The sequence below is a fragment of the Podarcis muralis genome, chromosome Z, assembly GCF_964188315.1.
Source record: "Podarcis muralis chromosome Z, rPodMur119.hap1.1, whole genome shotgun sequence".
Taxonomy (NCBI): domain Eukaryota; kingdom Metazoa; phylum Chordata; class Lepidosauria; order Squamata; family Lacertidae; genus Podarcis; species Podarcis muralis.
This window is the reverse complement of record NC_135673.1, coordinates 30,204,768-30,221,163: the sequence shown is the minus strand read 5'-3', so window position 1 is coordinate 30,221,163 and position 16,396 is coordinate 30,204,768. Positions and strand designations below refer to the sequence as shown.

At 42.6% G+C, this 16,396-nt stretch overlaps 1 protein-coding gene across 1 annotated transcript in view; it reads left to right on the top strand.

Moving 5' to 3' along the window:
- POF1B (POF1B actin binding protein) overlaps window positions 1-15,838 on the top strand; it is a 42,826-nt gene extending 26,988 nt beyond the window's left edge. The window contains exons 6-15 of the mRNA XM_028715381.2: window positions 346-373; window positions 1,674-1,748; window positions 3,018-3,110; window positions 4,110-4,223; window positions 4,425-4,577; window positions 6,634-6,744; window positions 7,756-7,884; window positions 9,617-9,693; window positions 10,781-10,895; window positions 12,827-15,838. Of these exons, the coding sequence (XP_028571214.1) occupies window positions 346-373; window positions 1,674-1,748; window positions 3,018-3,110; window positions 4,110-4,223; window positions 4,425-4,577; window positions 6,634-6,744; window positions 7,756-7,884; window positions 9,617-9,693; window positions 10,781-10,895; window positions 12,827-12,847 (916 nt within the window). The 3' untranslated portion in view covers window positions 12,848-15,838. The remainder of the gene's footprint in view (window positions 1-345; window positions 374-1,673; window positions 1,749-3,017; window positions 3,111-4,109; window positions 4,224-4,424; window positions 4,578-6,633; window positions 6,745-7,755; window positions 7,885-9,616; window positions 9,694-10,780; window positions 10,896-12,826) is intronic.
- The last annotated feature ends 558 nt before the right edge of the window (window positions 15,839-16,396 follow it).

Genomic DNA, 16,396 nt, shown 5'->3' with positions numbered 1-16,396 from the left:
TCATGATTGGAGCATGTTGTGAAAATTTTGTCTGATTGTATACATGTCAATCATTATGGAGCCCTTCTGCAAATAGGCACAGTTAATGAACAGTTGGACTGTGTGCATGTGTGTGTGTATTTTGAATGGTGTGTGTTTCTTGTTTATAAATGTATGCATTTTGTCTGCTTCTGTCTGCATTTGCAGCTATAGGAATGAAAAGGTTATATTTAAGAATGAAAGCTTACCTCTTACCTGAATCACCCAAGAGGACTTTAAAGAAATATTGAAAACTTTACATAGCTAGCTAATGAAAATTATGTGCATTTGGAAATGCTCTGTGCTAATGATGTCCTTTTCTTACAGGAGATATGAAATCGACTCTCTGAATCAAGTAAGTACTCCTAAAGATTTTTAGTATCCTCCATCAGTGGTCCATGGCTGCAGTCCAGTGAATCTCACAACAAATATCCTGATCTTGTACAGACATTACCTAACCATAGTTAGCTACCTTACACCTGGTCAAGAGCCCAAATATAAGTAAAACCAGGGTTTTTGATCGCTTGAATTAAGTGCTAGCCTTAGGGATGTGTGGAGATAGTAATGCCTACTTGCCAAATTGCAAGCAGAAAGGCTGAAGAGGTAGGGAAAGTGCCTTAGCCATGGTTTCTTAACGCAAACCATGGAAAGCAAACCTGTTTCTCACACTGGTTTGTGATCAGTCATCAAACCATGGTTAGGTGTTCAAACTAATGCTTCCTTAAATGATTAAGAAATCATAGGTGGGTTATATATTCTATAACATATTTCTATCATAATCCCACTTTATCAAAATGATGGGCAAAAACTATTTCCACCCTGAGCCGATTGAGTGTGCAAAAGATTTAGTGGTCGCCATGCTCCTAGCAAGTTGTAGATAATGAGCTTGCCAAAAGTATACAGGCTGCGTCCTCCATTGCATGCTAGGCCTGTAACCAAACATTTTGCAGGAAGGCTGCTGTAAAGTTGATGAATACTTTAATCGCTTAAGTCCATCAGTTGCTGAAAACTTGTGACATTTTCTTCTTTGCTTGGTTGAAGAAAAAGGCTACACAAGTTCTTCACAAGGAACTCCTCTTTTCAGTACAATCCCTAACTGTGCACTTCACTAATTACTGAGATGCAAGTTCTCTAATGAGGGTGAACCACAAGGTCCCTTGATGCCTCGGAGATACTGCACTTTCCAGTCCTCACAGCCCTTTTCCCAGAAGAAGCTAATTGTGTTGGGTGGAGCTGCTTCAGTAGTGTCATGGCAGGCGGGTTGCTGTTGCCTACTGGGAGGTACAAGGGTGTGGGGAGGTCAGCTAATGCAGATGCACCAGCAAGAGCACTATATTGGTTCTGCCAGGCTGCTTGCACCATGCTGCCCTGTCTCTCTCCCTCCTAGCAAGCAACAGTGACTAACCTGCCAGAGAGTTAGCATAGTGGTTCTGCCCCACCTGGCATTTAACTCTAATAGGCAACAAGAGTCTGTTGCCATTCTGCTTTCTCTGTCTTTCAGTTGCTCATAATATTTTGTGCTTGTTCCATTATTATTATTATTATTATTATTATTATTATTATTATTATTACTACTACTACTACTGCTATCAGTAGATGAGAACCAGGTCTAATACTCACTCTGTCTTTTTTGTCTCTTGTTTCTAAATTAATAGACGGAAGATATTGAGAGTTTGATTCCTAAAGGGATTTCTGAATCAACAAAGCAACAAATCCGTTATCTCCTGGAGGTAGGGCATTCCGTATGTGGGCGTGAGGTGGAAAGTAATCTGCAAAAACTAAAAGGGAATGTTTGCCTTGCTTTGTATTATTAAAACACTTTTTAAAAAATACCACTGTTCCCATTTGCAGCGACTTGTCTGAACAAATCAACAGATTCCATTGTGGATGCTGATCCATGCTTTACATGTGTGATTTGAAAATGCCAGGTTTCTCCCTAGTCTTATTTTGTATTCTTTATTTTAACTTCTAAGCATACAACAATCAGAACATATTTTTAAACAAGCAACAGTGAGCTCTGGACAAATTTAAAATTATAACCAGGAATCAGATATTGGCTAGAAAGAACTCTATCATGCCTGCATGTGTGCATATAATAGGCAGGAAGAACACTATATCTTTAGGGAGGGGTGTTGGGATTACAAACCCGTATAAATTCTATAAATCAAACCAATTCGCAACAAAAGTGTAAATAAAATAAAAATCAGCAAGGGTCAAAGTCTTACCTACTTTGATTTTTAGGGATGGGGAGAAATTCACTCTAATTCACAGTATCCAAAAAAATATGAGGGCCAAAACACAGCTATTCTTTCCAATTTGCAGTTCTTCAAATTTTGCAACACAGTTGTCTAGCCAAGTGCCAAGCACAAAAATGCATATACTAGGGTAAAGTGTGCATAGACATGCATGTATAAGTGAAAGTAACATACAAGAATATACTCTGCAAAAATGTGTACATTGGATACAGATTTGCCCATCTCTTACAGCAACCATAAGATTCAGTTCAGATCCTGATTCAGTGCTTTGGAAAACACCCTGATTTGCTTTGAAGCACTCCAGAGGCAGATATAGATTGGGTTCTGAATCTGAATCCCATTTCTGAAAAATGAAAAGTTATGCCTCTCTCATTCAATATTAAAAATTTCCCCATGATATTGAATGGGCTATATAATTTTTCTTCTTTTTGGCAGAACTTGTTGAAATTGGCTTGCCTTGTATAGCTCTTACTAAGAGGATAAAACTTGCTACATGCCAGACAAACAGATGCAAGGGTGTGGTTTTTTTTACTGGGCACCTTAAACTTGTTTTACTTTGAATTAATGGGTTGTATCCAGTGTTCTACTCAGAGAAGACCAATTGAAAATAATAGACTTTGCTAACTTAGGTATATTAATTTTAATGGGCTTATTCGGAGTAGAACTTAGTTGGAGTAACTAGATTTTGCTTCTCTGAAATGACCCTAAATTAACTTCTCCTTTCTCTCCCTCCTTCTTTCCTAGATGAGAGTAACAGCTGATAAGTCAATGAGGCTTGTCCTTGCTACATTCAACAACCTTCGAGAAGAGCTTGTTCATCTTCAGGATGACTTAGGGGTGAGTGGCTGTCCTGGTTAGTCTGTGTCCAAATGTATTTGATTAGTTCATCAGTTGGTATACAAGACTGGGATTCCCAAATCTACTTATGGTGCAAACACCAGAATTGTTGCCCCTGCCCCTGCTTGCATGGCAGACGCTTCTGCTGTACACTACCTGCTTTTGAAACCCTCCTTGATTTCAAAAAACCACTGTCACGTGACATATTCTTGATAAACACAATTTTTCCTTTGTCCAATTGGGCAGAGGCAAGTGACTTCAGCATTTCCAAATGAAACTTCGTTAGCTGTGTCTTCTCAAGTGTTTTGTAGGAACTTGTCATCTTCATTTTTGGGTGATCAAATCAAAGGCTACCGATGCTTTATGGTCCTCTCTGAGAGTGACCCTTAGGCACGCTCTGTAGCAATTCCTCAGAAGCGAGTCCTTCACTGAGAACTTGAGCTTGCTACCTCTCCTCTTCCCTTCTCTTCCCTTTTTCCTTTAATGCTGTTTCTTTTAGATAAGTGGGCCTTGTTTTAATTGATTGCATATAAGCCACTCTGGGAGCTTCTTCAGCCGAAGTGCAGAGTACAGATGTTATCTAAATAAGTAAATAAAATACATACCAAAAGAGAACCCTTGCCCCTCCCAAAGGTTCCTAGTCCTCCCAGCTCTTTTTGGGGGATATAGTCCCCTTGGACCAGTATGTGACTGAGCTGCAGTTGCTGATGGAACAGTAGTATGTGCCCCTATTTTGCTGTCCTTCAAACTGTGTTTTTGAACCGCTTTCTGGCTACCATCCAAATCACCTGAGAGATTTTTAGCTTTGGGCCCAGTAAGGAGGAGTTTCAGGTTTGTCTCTACACATTGCAATAAGCATGTTAGTTTCCCCATTAGAATTCTTGGTCCTGCGCATCCACCATCATAGCAGCATAGGCCCGTCTGAATTTTCAAAATTGTCGTCTGAATTTTCAAAAAAAAAATAAAATCCTTTTCATAATGAGCATTTTGCTTTCACAGAAACTGGAAACTGACAAAGTGCTGCTTGAGAAAGACCTGGCTTTTAAAGAGTCCCAAGTAAAGGAGTATGAAACCCTTCTGGAGTCGGTGCGAGAGAATAATCGCCAACAGCAGGTAGGTTTGCATGCTTATCGGACTGAAACAATAAATCTCAGTGGACCTGAGTTGAGCCTCAGGAGCATGTGGCAATGTTAAGAATGCCTGTCCTGAGGATCAAAGTACCTTGGTAGGGGGTACACAAGGTACAGCATTCCCAGTGGTAAATTGGCCCCAGGTTGTCTAAGCTTACCTGCTTCCTGCCATGTGTGTTCACAGCAAGCCCTCAGGGAGTACACTCTGAAGTGCCGCTCACTGGAAGAGCAGCTCCTCTCTCTCCGGCACAACGACGGAGACCGAGAGTTCCGGCTGAAAGACCTGGAATACAGCAAGCGAGCCTTGGAGCAAGAAATCCAGAATCTGAGACTCCAGGTAAAGACAGGCCTTTGTTTCTATTTAACATGTGGCCTAATGACGAGTGACTGGGCCTCCCCAGCCTTAGTTCAGTAATCTAACCCAGGCACAGGGAACCTTTTATTGTTATTTTTTGTCCTGCCAAGGGCCTCATTTGCTTGGAAGGAATAAGGGTCACGGGTTGCGTGCTGGCACTTAGAGGGTGGGTGACAAATGCCAATATTGGTAGGTGCTGGAGCCCAAAATGGGTGGGTCACCCTTTTGGCGCTCTCATGCACTTTCTGCTGCTCCCTTCTTAGGGACGGAGGAATGCTGCCTTGCCTTGCCCCAGCTCAATATTCCCTGCACTCAAATTTGGAGCTATACTTGACAATCTGATAAAGTTGACAGTGTTTACTTTGACTTTGTGATTTTAACTCACTTGCAAAGTACTCATTCTGTGTGCCTTATTTCATAATTTTGTTTTTCATCTTTTAACTTTTGTCTGTTGATGTAATCATTCTCTCTGTTTTATATGCATTATAAAATGAAATACTGATAATAAACTTTGCAGGGGGGGAAATGCTGCCCACACTGACTGACAGCAGTGCTCCAGAGTTTCAGACAGTGGCACCCCAAGCTTTATCTGAATGGGGTGAACGTTGAATCTGAGATCTTGAACATGCAAAGAGAGCCCTCCTCTCTTTCTCATTCTGCCACCCCGTTTTCTCCCTTGTTGGCACCCACATGAAACTGGGCTTGAGAGCTGCATGTAGATGAGAGGCTTCAGGTTGCCCCCCTGTGGTCTAAGAGCTATGCTACAACCATGAGCCAGAAATCAGTGAATACTTGCTGTTTTCTGATCAAACCAGCAAGATAGGCAGGATATGCAGAGAAGCCTTTTACGGCCTTCTGGTGATGAGAATTACACCATCCTCTGCATAAGAACATAAGAAAAGCCTGGCTGCTGGATCAGGCTAATGGACCTTCTGCTTCAGCATCCTCTTCTCAACAGTGCCCAGGTCTAGGGCTTCCTGGTTCTAGCCAAAGGAGCTTCTGATGCCTCCAGTTAATTAAAAAAGGGAACGTGGTGCGGCTTGAAAACAAGTAAAATCTATCTTGGAGAACCCTTGGCAAACTGCTGCTGGTCAGCGGGCAGTTCTAGGCTGCATGTAGCAATAAAAGAAGGTAAGAAGAGCCTACTGGATCAAGCCAATAGCCCAACTAGTCCAACATGCTGTTCTCACAGTGGCCAATCAGATGCATGCGAGAAACCCACAAGCAGGACCCGAGCTCAAGATCCTTCTCCCCTCGTGTGGTTTCCAGCAACTGGTATTCAAAAGCATCACTCCCCCCGCCTGTGGAGGCAGCCATCTTAATTGACAGCCACTGCCAGGGATAGCCTTTATTCTCCATGAATTTGTCCAGTCTTCTTTTAACATCTTCCAAGCTTGTGGCCATGACCACCTTCGTTGGGAGGGAACTCAGTGAGTTCAACTATGCACCATGTGAAGAAAAAAAGGTAAAGGGACCCCTGACCGTTAGGTCCAGTCATGGACGACTCTGGGGTTGCAGCGCTCATCTCGCTCTATAGGCCGAGGGAGCTGGCATACAGCTTCCGGGTCATGTGGCCAGTATCACTAAGCTGCTTCTGGCAAACCAGAGCAGCGCACGGAAATGCCATTTACCTTCCTGCCAGAGCGGTACCTATTTATCTACTTGCACTTTGTCGTGCTTTTGAAGTGCTAGGTTGGCAGGAGCAGGGACCGAGCAATGGGAGCTCACCCCGTGGCGAGGATTCGCACTGCCGACCTTCTGATCGGCAAGCCCTAGGCTCTGTGGTTTAACCCACAGCGCCACCCGCATCCCTTTTATGTGAAGAAGTACTTTCTTTTATATGTCCCGACTCTTCCAACGTTCAGCTTCCTTGGGTGTCAACCGGTTCTAGAGATGCGAGAGAGGGAGCTGAGGAACATTTCTTTGAACATCAGTTTTGTGACGGAGCTATTTCCATGGTGGTGAAAGTGACCCTTCTTTTTATCATCTGTGCCATTTGCAAAAGTCAAACTAAATTAAGCATTTTGCTCTTGCACAGGCTTCCTCTAACACTCCAGGCCAGACCACCGTTGACGAACTATCCAGCCGCTATGTGGAGATGATCAACCAGCTTAGAGAGGATAAGGACAGGGAGATCCGCAACCTCAGGGTATGTCAGCTTTCCTTGTGGGAAACCACAGGGGGAGAAAGTCCATATTGAACCTCTCCAAGCACACCTCTGTGTTTGTACAGCTCAGGGCCACAGTGAGTGTGGCATCGGGAAATCAGTGATTGAACTGCCTGCTTTCTAAAATTATTCCTACTATTAAAAAGGTTAATGACAGCCACTGGGATGCTATTAACCTTTTTAATAGTAAGAATAATGGGCACTAGCAGTGTTGTTTAGCCCTGTCCCTTTATATCATTTTTGCCTTTTAAATTGCCCTCCACCTGAAGCTGCTACCTGCTTCATGGAACAAATAGCAGCTTCAAGGAAAAGAAATTTTAATCAGTGGGGGTGCAATGAGCAAAGTGGGTTGACCCCTTCCATATGCACAGCCCCAGTCAGTTTTAAACACACAATTACTATTGCACATTAGAAAACCCAGAAGGACAGCTGAACCACAAATCTCCCGATGTCACTGGGGGTGTGAAAATTCTTGTCGCTCGCTATGAATGCTGGCAGTAGCATCTTATTAATAGTTGTTTTTATTCTGAGGGTCGTAAGCCTCTGGGTGGGTGTCTTCGGATCCAAAGGGTGAGGTATTTTTATTTAGATTAATTTGTTTTTTATTGTATCCTTTGCTGAAAGTTTCAATGAAAATACATTTATTTATTTTTTTTAAAAGGGTGGGGTACCAGTATTTTAATAAGCAACAAAATAAAGAGTACCAGTGTTAAAATTTAAGTTAGTAGTTTTGCTTGTTTTTGCAACAACAACCCTTTATGAAAGGGGGTTAGTATTATTGTAACCACACTGCAGAGGAGGTGAGATTCATAGTGGAGACTCCCTGAATTTGCTCTGGAAATCCTGGCTTTCCCATATTCTCCAGTTCCATTCCTTGACTTTCTATCGCTTGCCTTTTTTAAAAAAACATGTTTTCTTTTTTTTCTTTTTTAAATCTGTATCCGAGTTACTTTTTTGAGACTCAACATGAGACCTGCTGTTCTTGTTTTCTAGTCCAAATTATGTGAATTCCAGCGGGATTTTTCAAGGAAGCAGGGGAGTGACACTGACCTCCAGATTAGACTGCAAGACCTGACTTTAAGGCTGGAAGAGAGAGATGCCACATTGAAGCAGTTGGAAGATGTAAGTAGCGCTGCTTTGCAGACCGTGGTGCAACGGGCAGTGGTTTGGAACTGCCCAGGCAGTCTCCCCCACTTTTATTTTAATTATTATTAAATTTCTTTACCAACCTTCATTCAAGGATCACAGGGTGGTTCACAAGATAAAAACACAAAAATACAGAACATGGTAACAGACCGAAACAATACCCTGCCCCCAGTTCAAAAGACCATAGGTTGTTTAATTAGCCAAAAGCTACGTTTTAGGAACATAGAATCATAGAAATGTAGAGTTGGAAGGGGCCACAAGGATCCTGTAGTCCAATCCCCTGCAATGCAGGAATCTTTTGCCCAACATGGGGCTTGAACCCACAATGATGAGATGAAGAGTCTCATGCTGTACCGACTGAGCTATCCAGGAAGCTGCCTTCTCCTGAGTCAGACCATTCGTCTGTTGCTTGGCTGCGGTACACCTAGGTTTCAGGGAGGGGTATCTCCCAGTCCTACCTGGAGATGCCAGGGATTGAACTTGGGAACTTCTGTATCCAAGGCAGATGCTCTACCATGGAGCTATGACCCTTCCCAAAGAGAAGGTTTTCCTGCTGCCTCTCTTGATTCCTTAACACAAGCAGATAAATCAAGGAATAGCCCATGTTGCATGATTTGGAGTGTTTTCATGATAACTGCTCAGTACTTTGAGTTCCCAGCCTTTTATTTGTCTACATGCTCAGCAACACACGGTTTGTACACCTGCATGGAGGTTGACAGGCACACCAGTACAGAGCAGAAGTCTCAAGAGTTTTCCATTTCTCCAGTCCGCCGCCTTCTCCTTCCTTGTGAGATAATTTGGCATTTAGTAAGCATTCTGTAAACACACATATCCATCCTTGGCTCAGTGATAGAGCATCTGCTATCACAGAGGAAATCCCAGGGTCATTCTTCAGGCAAGACTGGGAATGTTCCCTATCTGAAACCTTGGAGAACCATTGCTAGTCAGTATTGATTAGTGTGGCACCCAGCTTAACACCCCAAACTCATAACAATACTGAGGCAGTTGGGCCAATGCTCTGGCTTGGTCAAAGGAGCCCAGTTAAGAATGTTATTGATCTAAATGTGCAAAGCCCACTAAGTGATGCAAACAGAATACCACTATGTAAACAATGCAGCAGTTTTCCAAACAACACCCAGTGAGATCTCCAGGATTCAAACTCATTTTGCACTTGTTCAGCAAATGGGTGGCAGCTATTAACCTCTTATTGCTTTAATTTCTTCTCCCTGTTAAGGAAATGCTGTTGCTGTGAACCCTGAAAGCATATTATTGTAAAAATCACCCACTGCATAATATGGAGTATACAATATAAGACCATGCTCCAAAATAGAAATGGAATACCTATTGAATTATATTATACATGCATCTCAATGCAACCCCTGATGTTCCCAACGTGCCTTAGTTTGCCTGGTTCAGGCATGTGTGTGTATGTATCAGCCTACTAAGCCCAGAAATACATAGGTCTTGTGCCTCCATCCTCCATCCTTAAGCCATTCATTCCTTCCTTCTTCTTCCATTCAACATTTCCTGGCTAATTAACCATAGTTCAGCGACCTCTTTATCCCAATATGAAGTGTTCTTTAGTCATGACAAGCCTCTACCTTTCAAAGAGCTGGATTTTACTTGTGATCGTCACTGTGTTAATGCCTTGATAAAGATTTTGAGTGAAATAGCCTTTTTAAAAAATAAATCTATCTCTCTCTCTCAGGAAATCTTCAGATTGAAGCAAGAAAAACTAGCAAACAATTCATCCCAAGGAGTAACAAAGACTATCATCACTAAAAAGTATGGGCACTGCATGCAACTCTTTTTCTTTCTGACTGTCTGTCTCTCTTGTGCTGCAGGTGTGTGCAATGCTTTACAGCAGGGGTGGGGAACCTTGAGCCCATTTGGTTCTCCATTTGACTCTTGAGGGTGTTTTGGAGAAGCCACACTCACCCGCCCAAAACCTGATGTCACACATAGAGCTGGCACTTATCAGCTGATTTTCAAACGCTTGGGAACTCCATGCAAGGAATTTTGGCAGATGGGCAGGACATCCTACCTGTCAGTCATGTGATAATGGTGTCATGTGACTGGAAGGTGTAATAATAATAATAATTTATTATTTATACCCTGCCCATCTGGCTGAGTTTCCCCAGCCACTGTGGGCGGCTTCCAACAGAATGATGATGATGATGATGATAATAAAGCGATAAAACATCAAACATTAAAAACTTCCCTAAACAGGGATGCTTTCAGATGTCTTCTAAAAGTCAGATAGTTTATTTCTTTGACATCTGATGGGAGGATGTTCCACAGGGCAGGCGCCACTACCAAGACGGCCCTCTGTCTGGTTCCCTGTAACTTGGCTTCTCGCAGTGAGGGAACCGCCAGAAGGCCCTCGGAGCTGGACCTCAGTGTCTGGGTAGAACCATGGGGGTGGAGACGCTCCTTCAGGTATACTGGGCCAAGGCTGTTTAGGGCTTTAAAGGTCAGCACCAACACTTTGAATTGTGCTCAGAAATGTACTGGGATGACTGTCCATTTGTGAAATACAATATAAATCTGATAAGGATCTGGCTCATGGAGCCGAAAAGATTTTCATTCCTGACCTTACAGAACGTAAGAGCTACAAATCCCGGAGTGGTCAATCTGTCCTTTCAGAGAACTCTTAGAATCGTAGCTCTGAACTGATTGGGAGAGTGGGTCACCTAACAGCCCTCAGCACCTTTAATAATCTACTGGTCTCCAAATGCTTTGGGGGAAGCCAAGACTGTTGCCATGGTATAAGAGTGCTTTAAATGTATTGGGCAGATCTGATGCCAGAATGTTTTGCACACTATATGTGGTATGAAAATAGCAATGCTGATAGATCCTTTTGGAATTCCAGGTACAGGAATCAGTATCCTATCCTTGGCCTCTTGTCTGATGACTACAATGTCACATCACCTGTAAAGGAATCGCAGACAATTGTAATTGAAAAAACTGGAGAAATGTGGAAGCAGGTAAGTCGTCCCTAGGGGAATGTTTGTTCCGAAAGTCACTTAAGAAAGATGTACAACTCCAGTGACTGTTTTTCTGAGCGTTATTAATTCTCAGAAAGACAATTAATTTAATTAAGTAATATACTGCTTTGTGCCAAAATGGCTTCTAAGCAGTTTACAACTAAAAATCCATACATCAGTTCCGGCACCTCTCAGGTGGGTTCCACTGCCATTCTAAGAGAACAAGGGTGGCGTTCATGGCGAGTTCTGGCACCTCTTTTTCTAGAAAAATAGCACTACCATGCATAATTAAAATGCACAATAAAACAATTCCACTGAAGCATTCATACGCCTTTAATTAAAATGTAAATAAAGCAAGCCAGTTAAAAAGTATGACATTTAAAAAGCATTTAAAGCAATGAGATGTCAAGTTCAAGTTGTGGGCATGCTTGCCTAAACAAATGTGTCTTCAGGACCCAGCAGAATGCCATGGGGCATTTAGTATTTCAGCAGGGAGGGCATTCCACAACATTGGTACTACCAGTTAAAGAAACACCTCTGTTACCATATGCCAATATTTATCAGGCCATGGCAAAATTAACTGGGTTTCATTTAGTGGATGGGCATAGTGGGTTCCCCACAGTTACCTTTTGTGAGGGATATCCTAGGGTTGCCATATTTCAAAAAGTGAAGATCCAGACACAAAAGTTGTTGAGCTGATTTTGGTTTGCCAAAGTTGTTGTGTGAAAAATGAAAAATTGGCAAAAATGACACTGCCAACATGGGTTGCCATATGTCCAGATTTCCAAAGACATTTTGCCAATTTCTTCCTGGACACTGCTTCCTACTACAGTATTCTGGATATCTCTGGGAAATTCTGGACATATGGCAACCCTAGGATTTCCCAGGTGTGGGCAACAGCCCATATGCAAGATTTCTTCATGGGCAGCCATTTTGGATCAACATAGGAACTTGCTTTATACCAGGTCCATCTAGCTTGGTAGTATCTACATTGACCGGCAGCCGCTTTCCAGGGTTTCAAGCAGGAATCTTTCCCAGCCCTCCCTGGGGATTGAATATTGGATTATTTACATGTAAAGCTCTGCCGCTCCGCTACCACAGCCCTTCCCCCAAGCCATTGTCCTCAGACATTGTTTTCAGATTGCTGGATATTGTGAACTGGGTTGTAATCTGTGTCAGTGGCTCCCAAACTTTATAGGATGTGGCACCCTGGGCTGGGGTGCTGAGGTGAACAATTGGCAGAAATCTGGGATGGCCCTCCCAATGGCATCTGTAGACAAGAGGTAGTGGCAGTGCAGGGAAATTAGGATATATGGAGTAAGACCCAGGTTTTGCCAGCAAAGACTTGCTTGTCATAGATGTATCCCAGTACAGTTAAAGTTGTGCCAAAAGTTAAAAGGCGTATTAATCCTAAATCTTGAGGACAATGTCCAAATCTTGAAAGTCTGCCCAGCTAGTTCCGCATACCCAATGGGACTTTAGGGTTGTGTTCTTAAACAGCAATTCCCCAGGCTCCATGGCCTACTGCTTTTGAAACCTTGGGAGTTCAAAAGCAGTTTGCAAAATGATTGCAGAAAGACTTCGTATGCAAAATCAACAACAACAACCTCAGCCAACTAAACCTACATAAGAGCAACATTTCCAATTAGATGTTTGAAAAGGGTGTGTTGAAGTTGCCCTTTGCATGCCAGACAGGAAATCTTTCATTTTTCAGTTGATTTTTCTTTCTTTCTTCAAAATGTCGCAAAGTGCCCTTTGCAGTGTTACAGTTTATTTAAACTGATTAGGGCACAAAACCATAGCTTCTTGCATTTGCTGTGTGAAACTTGAGCTTTCAGAATAAATAGCAAATAATTATTATTTTTAAAATCTAATGAATGTTTGCAGATGTAGAGCATGAATGATAATGTGTTTTCTTTGTTTTGCAACAGGAGGCCTTTACGGCTGATTAAAGAACTGCTTCCTTTTTTTCAAGTATGAACAAGTTCCCTGGACAAGCCACAGCTGATCAGAGGAGTTCATGTGCAAATGAAAGTTGTTACATTATTTTTCTGCTTTTCTTCTCCTATTGATTTTTCAAGTCTGAAACGCAAAACAGTCACGGTTAGGGGAAAAATGTTACAGGCACACTATATAATGGTGTGTGTGGAATGGGGGTGTCTTGGCTTTGATTGTTCACATATGAGTGGTTTTCAAACATTCTTCTTCCTTCAGTCTTAATTGTATTGGCTCATCAGCAGAGATACTCTGGTGTGTCTTGAAAAGGAGTTTGAGGTGTATGAGTTCATACAAGGGACTGCCAAGTTTGTCCTCCCCATTGACCCATGGGAACAGAGAATGTCACTTAGAATGTACCCAGTTCACTGCAAAGGTGAGTAGCAATGGGTGAATGGTTTTTCAGGAAAGCTCATAAGATGTTAGGAAGCTGCCTTGTACTGAGAGCATTAGTCCATCTCAGTACTGTTTGAAGTGATTTCAGGTGGGATGCTTCACAGTCAGTCCTACCTGGAGAGGCCAGGAGTTGAACCAGTTGATCTGCAAGGCAGATACTCTAGCACTGAGCTATAAATTGAGCTTTTCATCAAAGGATGCTTGTGTTCCCTCAAATGCAATGTGGCAACTACTATAGCAAATTGTCTTTTGAATGAATTCCCCACCCCCTACTGCCCTGTTCTATAATCTCACTGAAAAACAGACACACACAACTTGTTATGCTTTGGATAAAATAAGTTTCTCCTCTCCCTCCCTCTCTCTCTTTTTTCGAAAAGTTCAGGCGTGCCACTTTTGAAATTAATCCATCATGCTGGATAGTTAGCGATGTCTGTGGGTTGACTACAGTGCAAGGTCAATTGACAAAACTGAACAGTCAGGGTTGAGTTGTATATAGTAAACTTGCTTGCATGATTTTCGTGGTGTCAAAGGGCAGGGGGTGGGGAGCCCGACATGCTGGGGTGTGTGAATTGACTAGAAAGGACCATTTCCCATGGTAGATATCATGGTCAATTTAAGTTGGGAGGTTATTAGCAGGTGTCATTCAGAGAAAATTCCATGATGCCTATGCCCATTTTTCAAGTGTGACTTGGAAATAGTGTGATCACGCAGTGACCATATTGGGAGCTTTAAATAGTGCAGAAGTCATACCGTGCTCCCCCTCAAGCTAATGCTAATGAAGACCCTCCAACTTGCCTAATCTGGGAAGGTCACAGCTATAGGGTAGTAATGGTGAGTTGTTGTGTTCACTGATAAAACTTGTTAGCCATGCACTTAAACCTCATTGATTTTTCAATCGGATAGAGGGGTGCCCATCTCCATTTGGGCAGTGCTCACTGTAAATAGAAAACTTGTGGGGCAGCATAGCAGGAAGGGTGTGTATGACACTTACCCAGAATCAGCCTAATGATGTGTTTGATGGCAAACACTCATACTGGTGTGTCTGCCGAAATAACATCATGTTTCCTGATTCACATTGGTGTTGCAGCTAGTATTCATGTGGCTGTTTAGCTTTTCCATAAAGCCAATGAGTGTTAAGCACAAGAATGTTGTCACCACTGCCATAATCACTCTTGCAAGGGGATGAGGTGGGCTGATAAAAAGAATAATGAAAATGTGCTTTCGAGGAGTGTGGCTGGTGATTGTTATATCCCAAGGCAGCTATCTTGGGACTAAGCTTTTAAGCAGTTATTATCAAATTTGTTTTACCAATTGTGACTGTTATTATTAATCTTGATAGCATATAATTTTCTGTTTTGCATGTAGAGCTTTTTGTTTTCTTGTTCAGTCCTCTATACAGTACTGGGGGGGAAATGAAACAAACCCCGAGTTTTGCCCAGCAAAGTTGTTTTGTTAACAAAGTAACTCCAGTTTTACTCCCACCTAAAATATTGGAACTCTGGACCAGAGTAAACTGTGGTTTACTGATGTAAATCATCTCAATTTCTGATCCACAACTAGCATATGCTTTCCCTACCCTTCAATTTTGCATTCCCAGGCAGGCTGCAAAAACAGGTTAATCCACCCGAAGCGAGCTTCCATTTATGCTTTGTTGGCTGCCATTATACATTGCATTGGCCGATTAATTGGTAAACATGAGGGCAGCACCCAAAATAGAAATCAGAGAGAGAGAGACGGAGAGAAACAATCTGTAGGAGGGGGGAAAATAATCAAGGTTTCCATTTGAAATGCATTAGGTATTTTCTACTTTTTTTCCAGAACTTTGAGATTTGCCTCTCTCTTTTTAAAAATCTTTATTAAAAAAAATGTTTTCCCAGATTCTGCAAATTAAAGAGGCATACCCAAGGAGCACCATCATTTAGGAACCCAATAAAATGAACTAAATTGGACAAGAGCACATTCCACACTCTTGAACACTCTTGATCTAGCTCTGAGGGCCTTCTGCCGATTCCCTGTGAGAAGTAAGGTTACAGGGAACCGGGTTGAGGGCCTTCTATGGAATGCCCTTCGATCAGATGTCATCACTTTTAGAAGACATCTGAAGGCAGCCCTGCTCAGGGAAGTTTTTCATGTTTGATGTCGTATTGTGTTTTAATTTGTTGGAAGCTGCCCAGAGTGCCTGGGGAAACCCTGTCAGATGGGCAGCAAATAAATAAATTATTAATAGTATTATTTTTATTATTAGTATTAGTATTGGCATACTTCCCAATCATTTCATTAGAACACCAACTGGAGATGTTTGTAGCTCAACAGCAGAGTGGTGTTTGTTATGCAGCTACAAAATAACACTTTACTAGGTTTTTGTAGGGATTTGTTTTGTGGGTACATGGGCGCTCCCTTCCCTCTCTGTTCTCACAGCGTGATGGATGTTGGTCATTTTGGGAGCTGACACATAACAGTCTGTATCTGTATCAATAAGCCCTTAACAGTTTACAGGGGGCAAGCCTACATATATCTTTGTTAAAACAAAATAAATATATTTGTAAGCTTGATTTCTTAGCTGTCGCCTGAAGTTTTTAGATTATTGGTGTATGAAGTTGGCAACTCTACGAGATGATAGTATCAAGTATGAAATGTTCTTTTTAAAAGTCAATTATATTTTTTAATTGGGTTGGGGAGAATTCAAGTCCCCTGATTTTTTAAACATGGTGTCAGGGGTTCAGGAGCAGAGGGACAGGAAAGGGAGGAATTAGAGACCGAGGGAGAGGAATCCGAGGGAGAGGTCAGTGATGATAGCCGTCCGAGGTCTCTAAGTCTCTCCAGCGAATCAGAGGATTCACAGAAAGGGGCTCCCGTGGTCAGAGCTAGGGGGGTGCCAGAGGGAACACCTCAGGAAGGAGGGGCCAGAGGGGACTCAGAGAGCAGCAGCTGGAAATCGGGACCAGCTTCCCCACCGGAGAGCAGTAGGGGGGAGGAGCCCCAGGCATCGGCAGCAGGCAGCTTTCCGTCAGCGGAAGGACATGAGTCAGGGTTAGCCACGCCTGCATCAGAGAGCGAGGAAACGGTCAAAAGGAAGGTCAGGGGCAGCGCGCGCGCGCCAAGTTCAAATG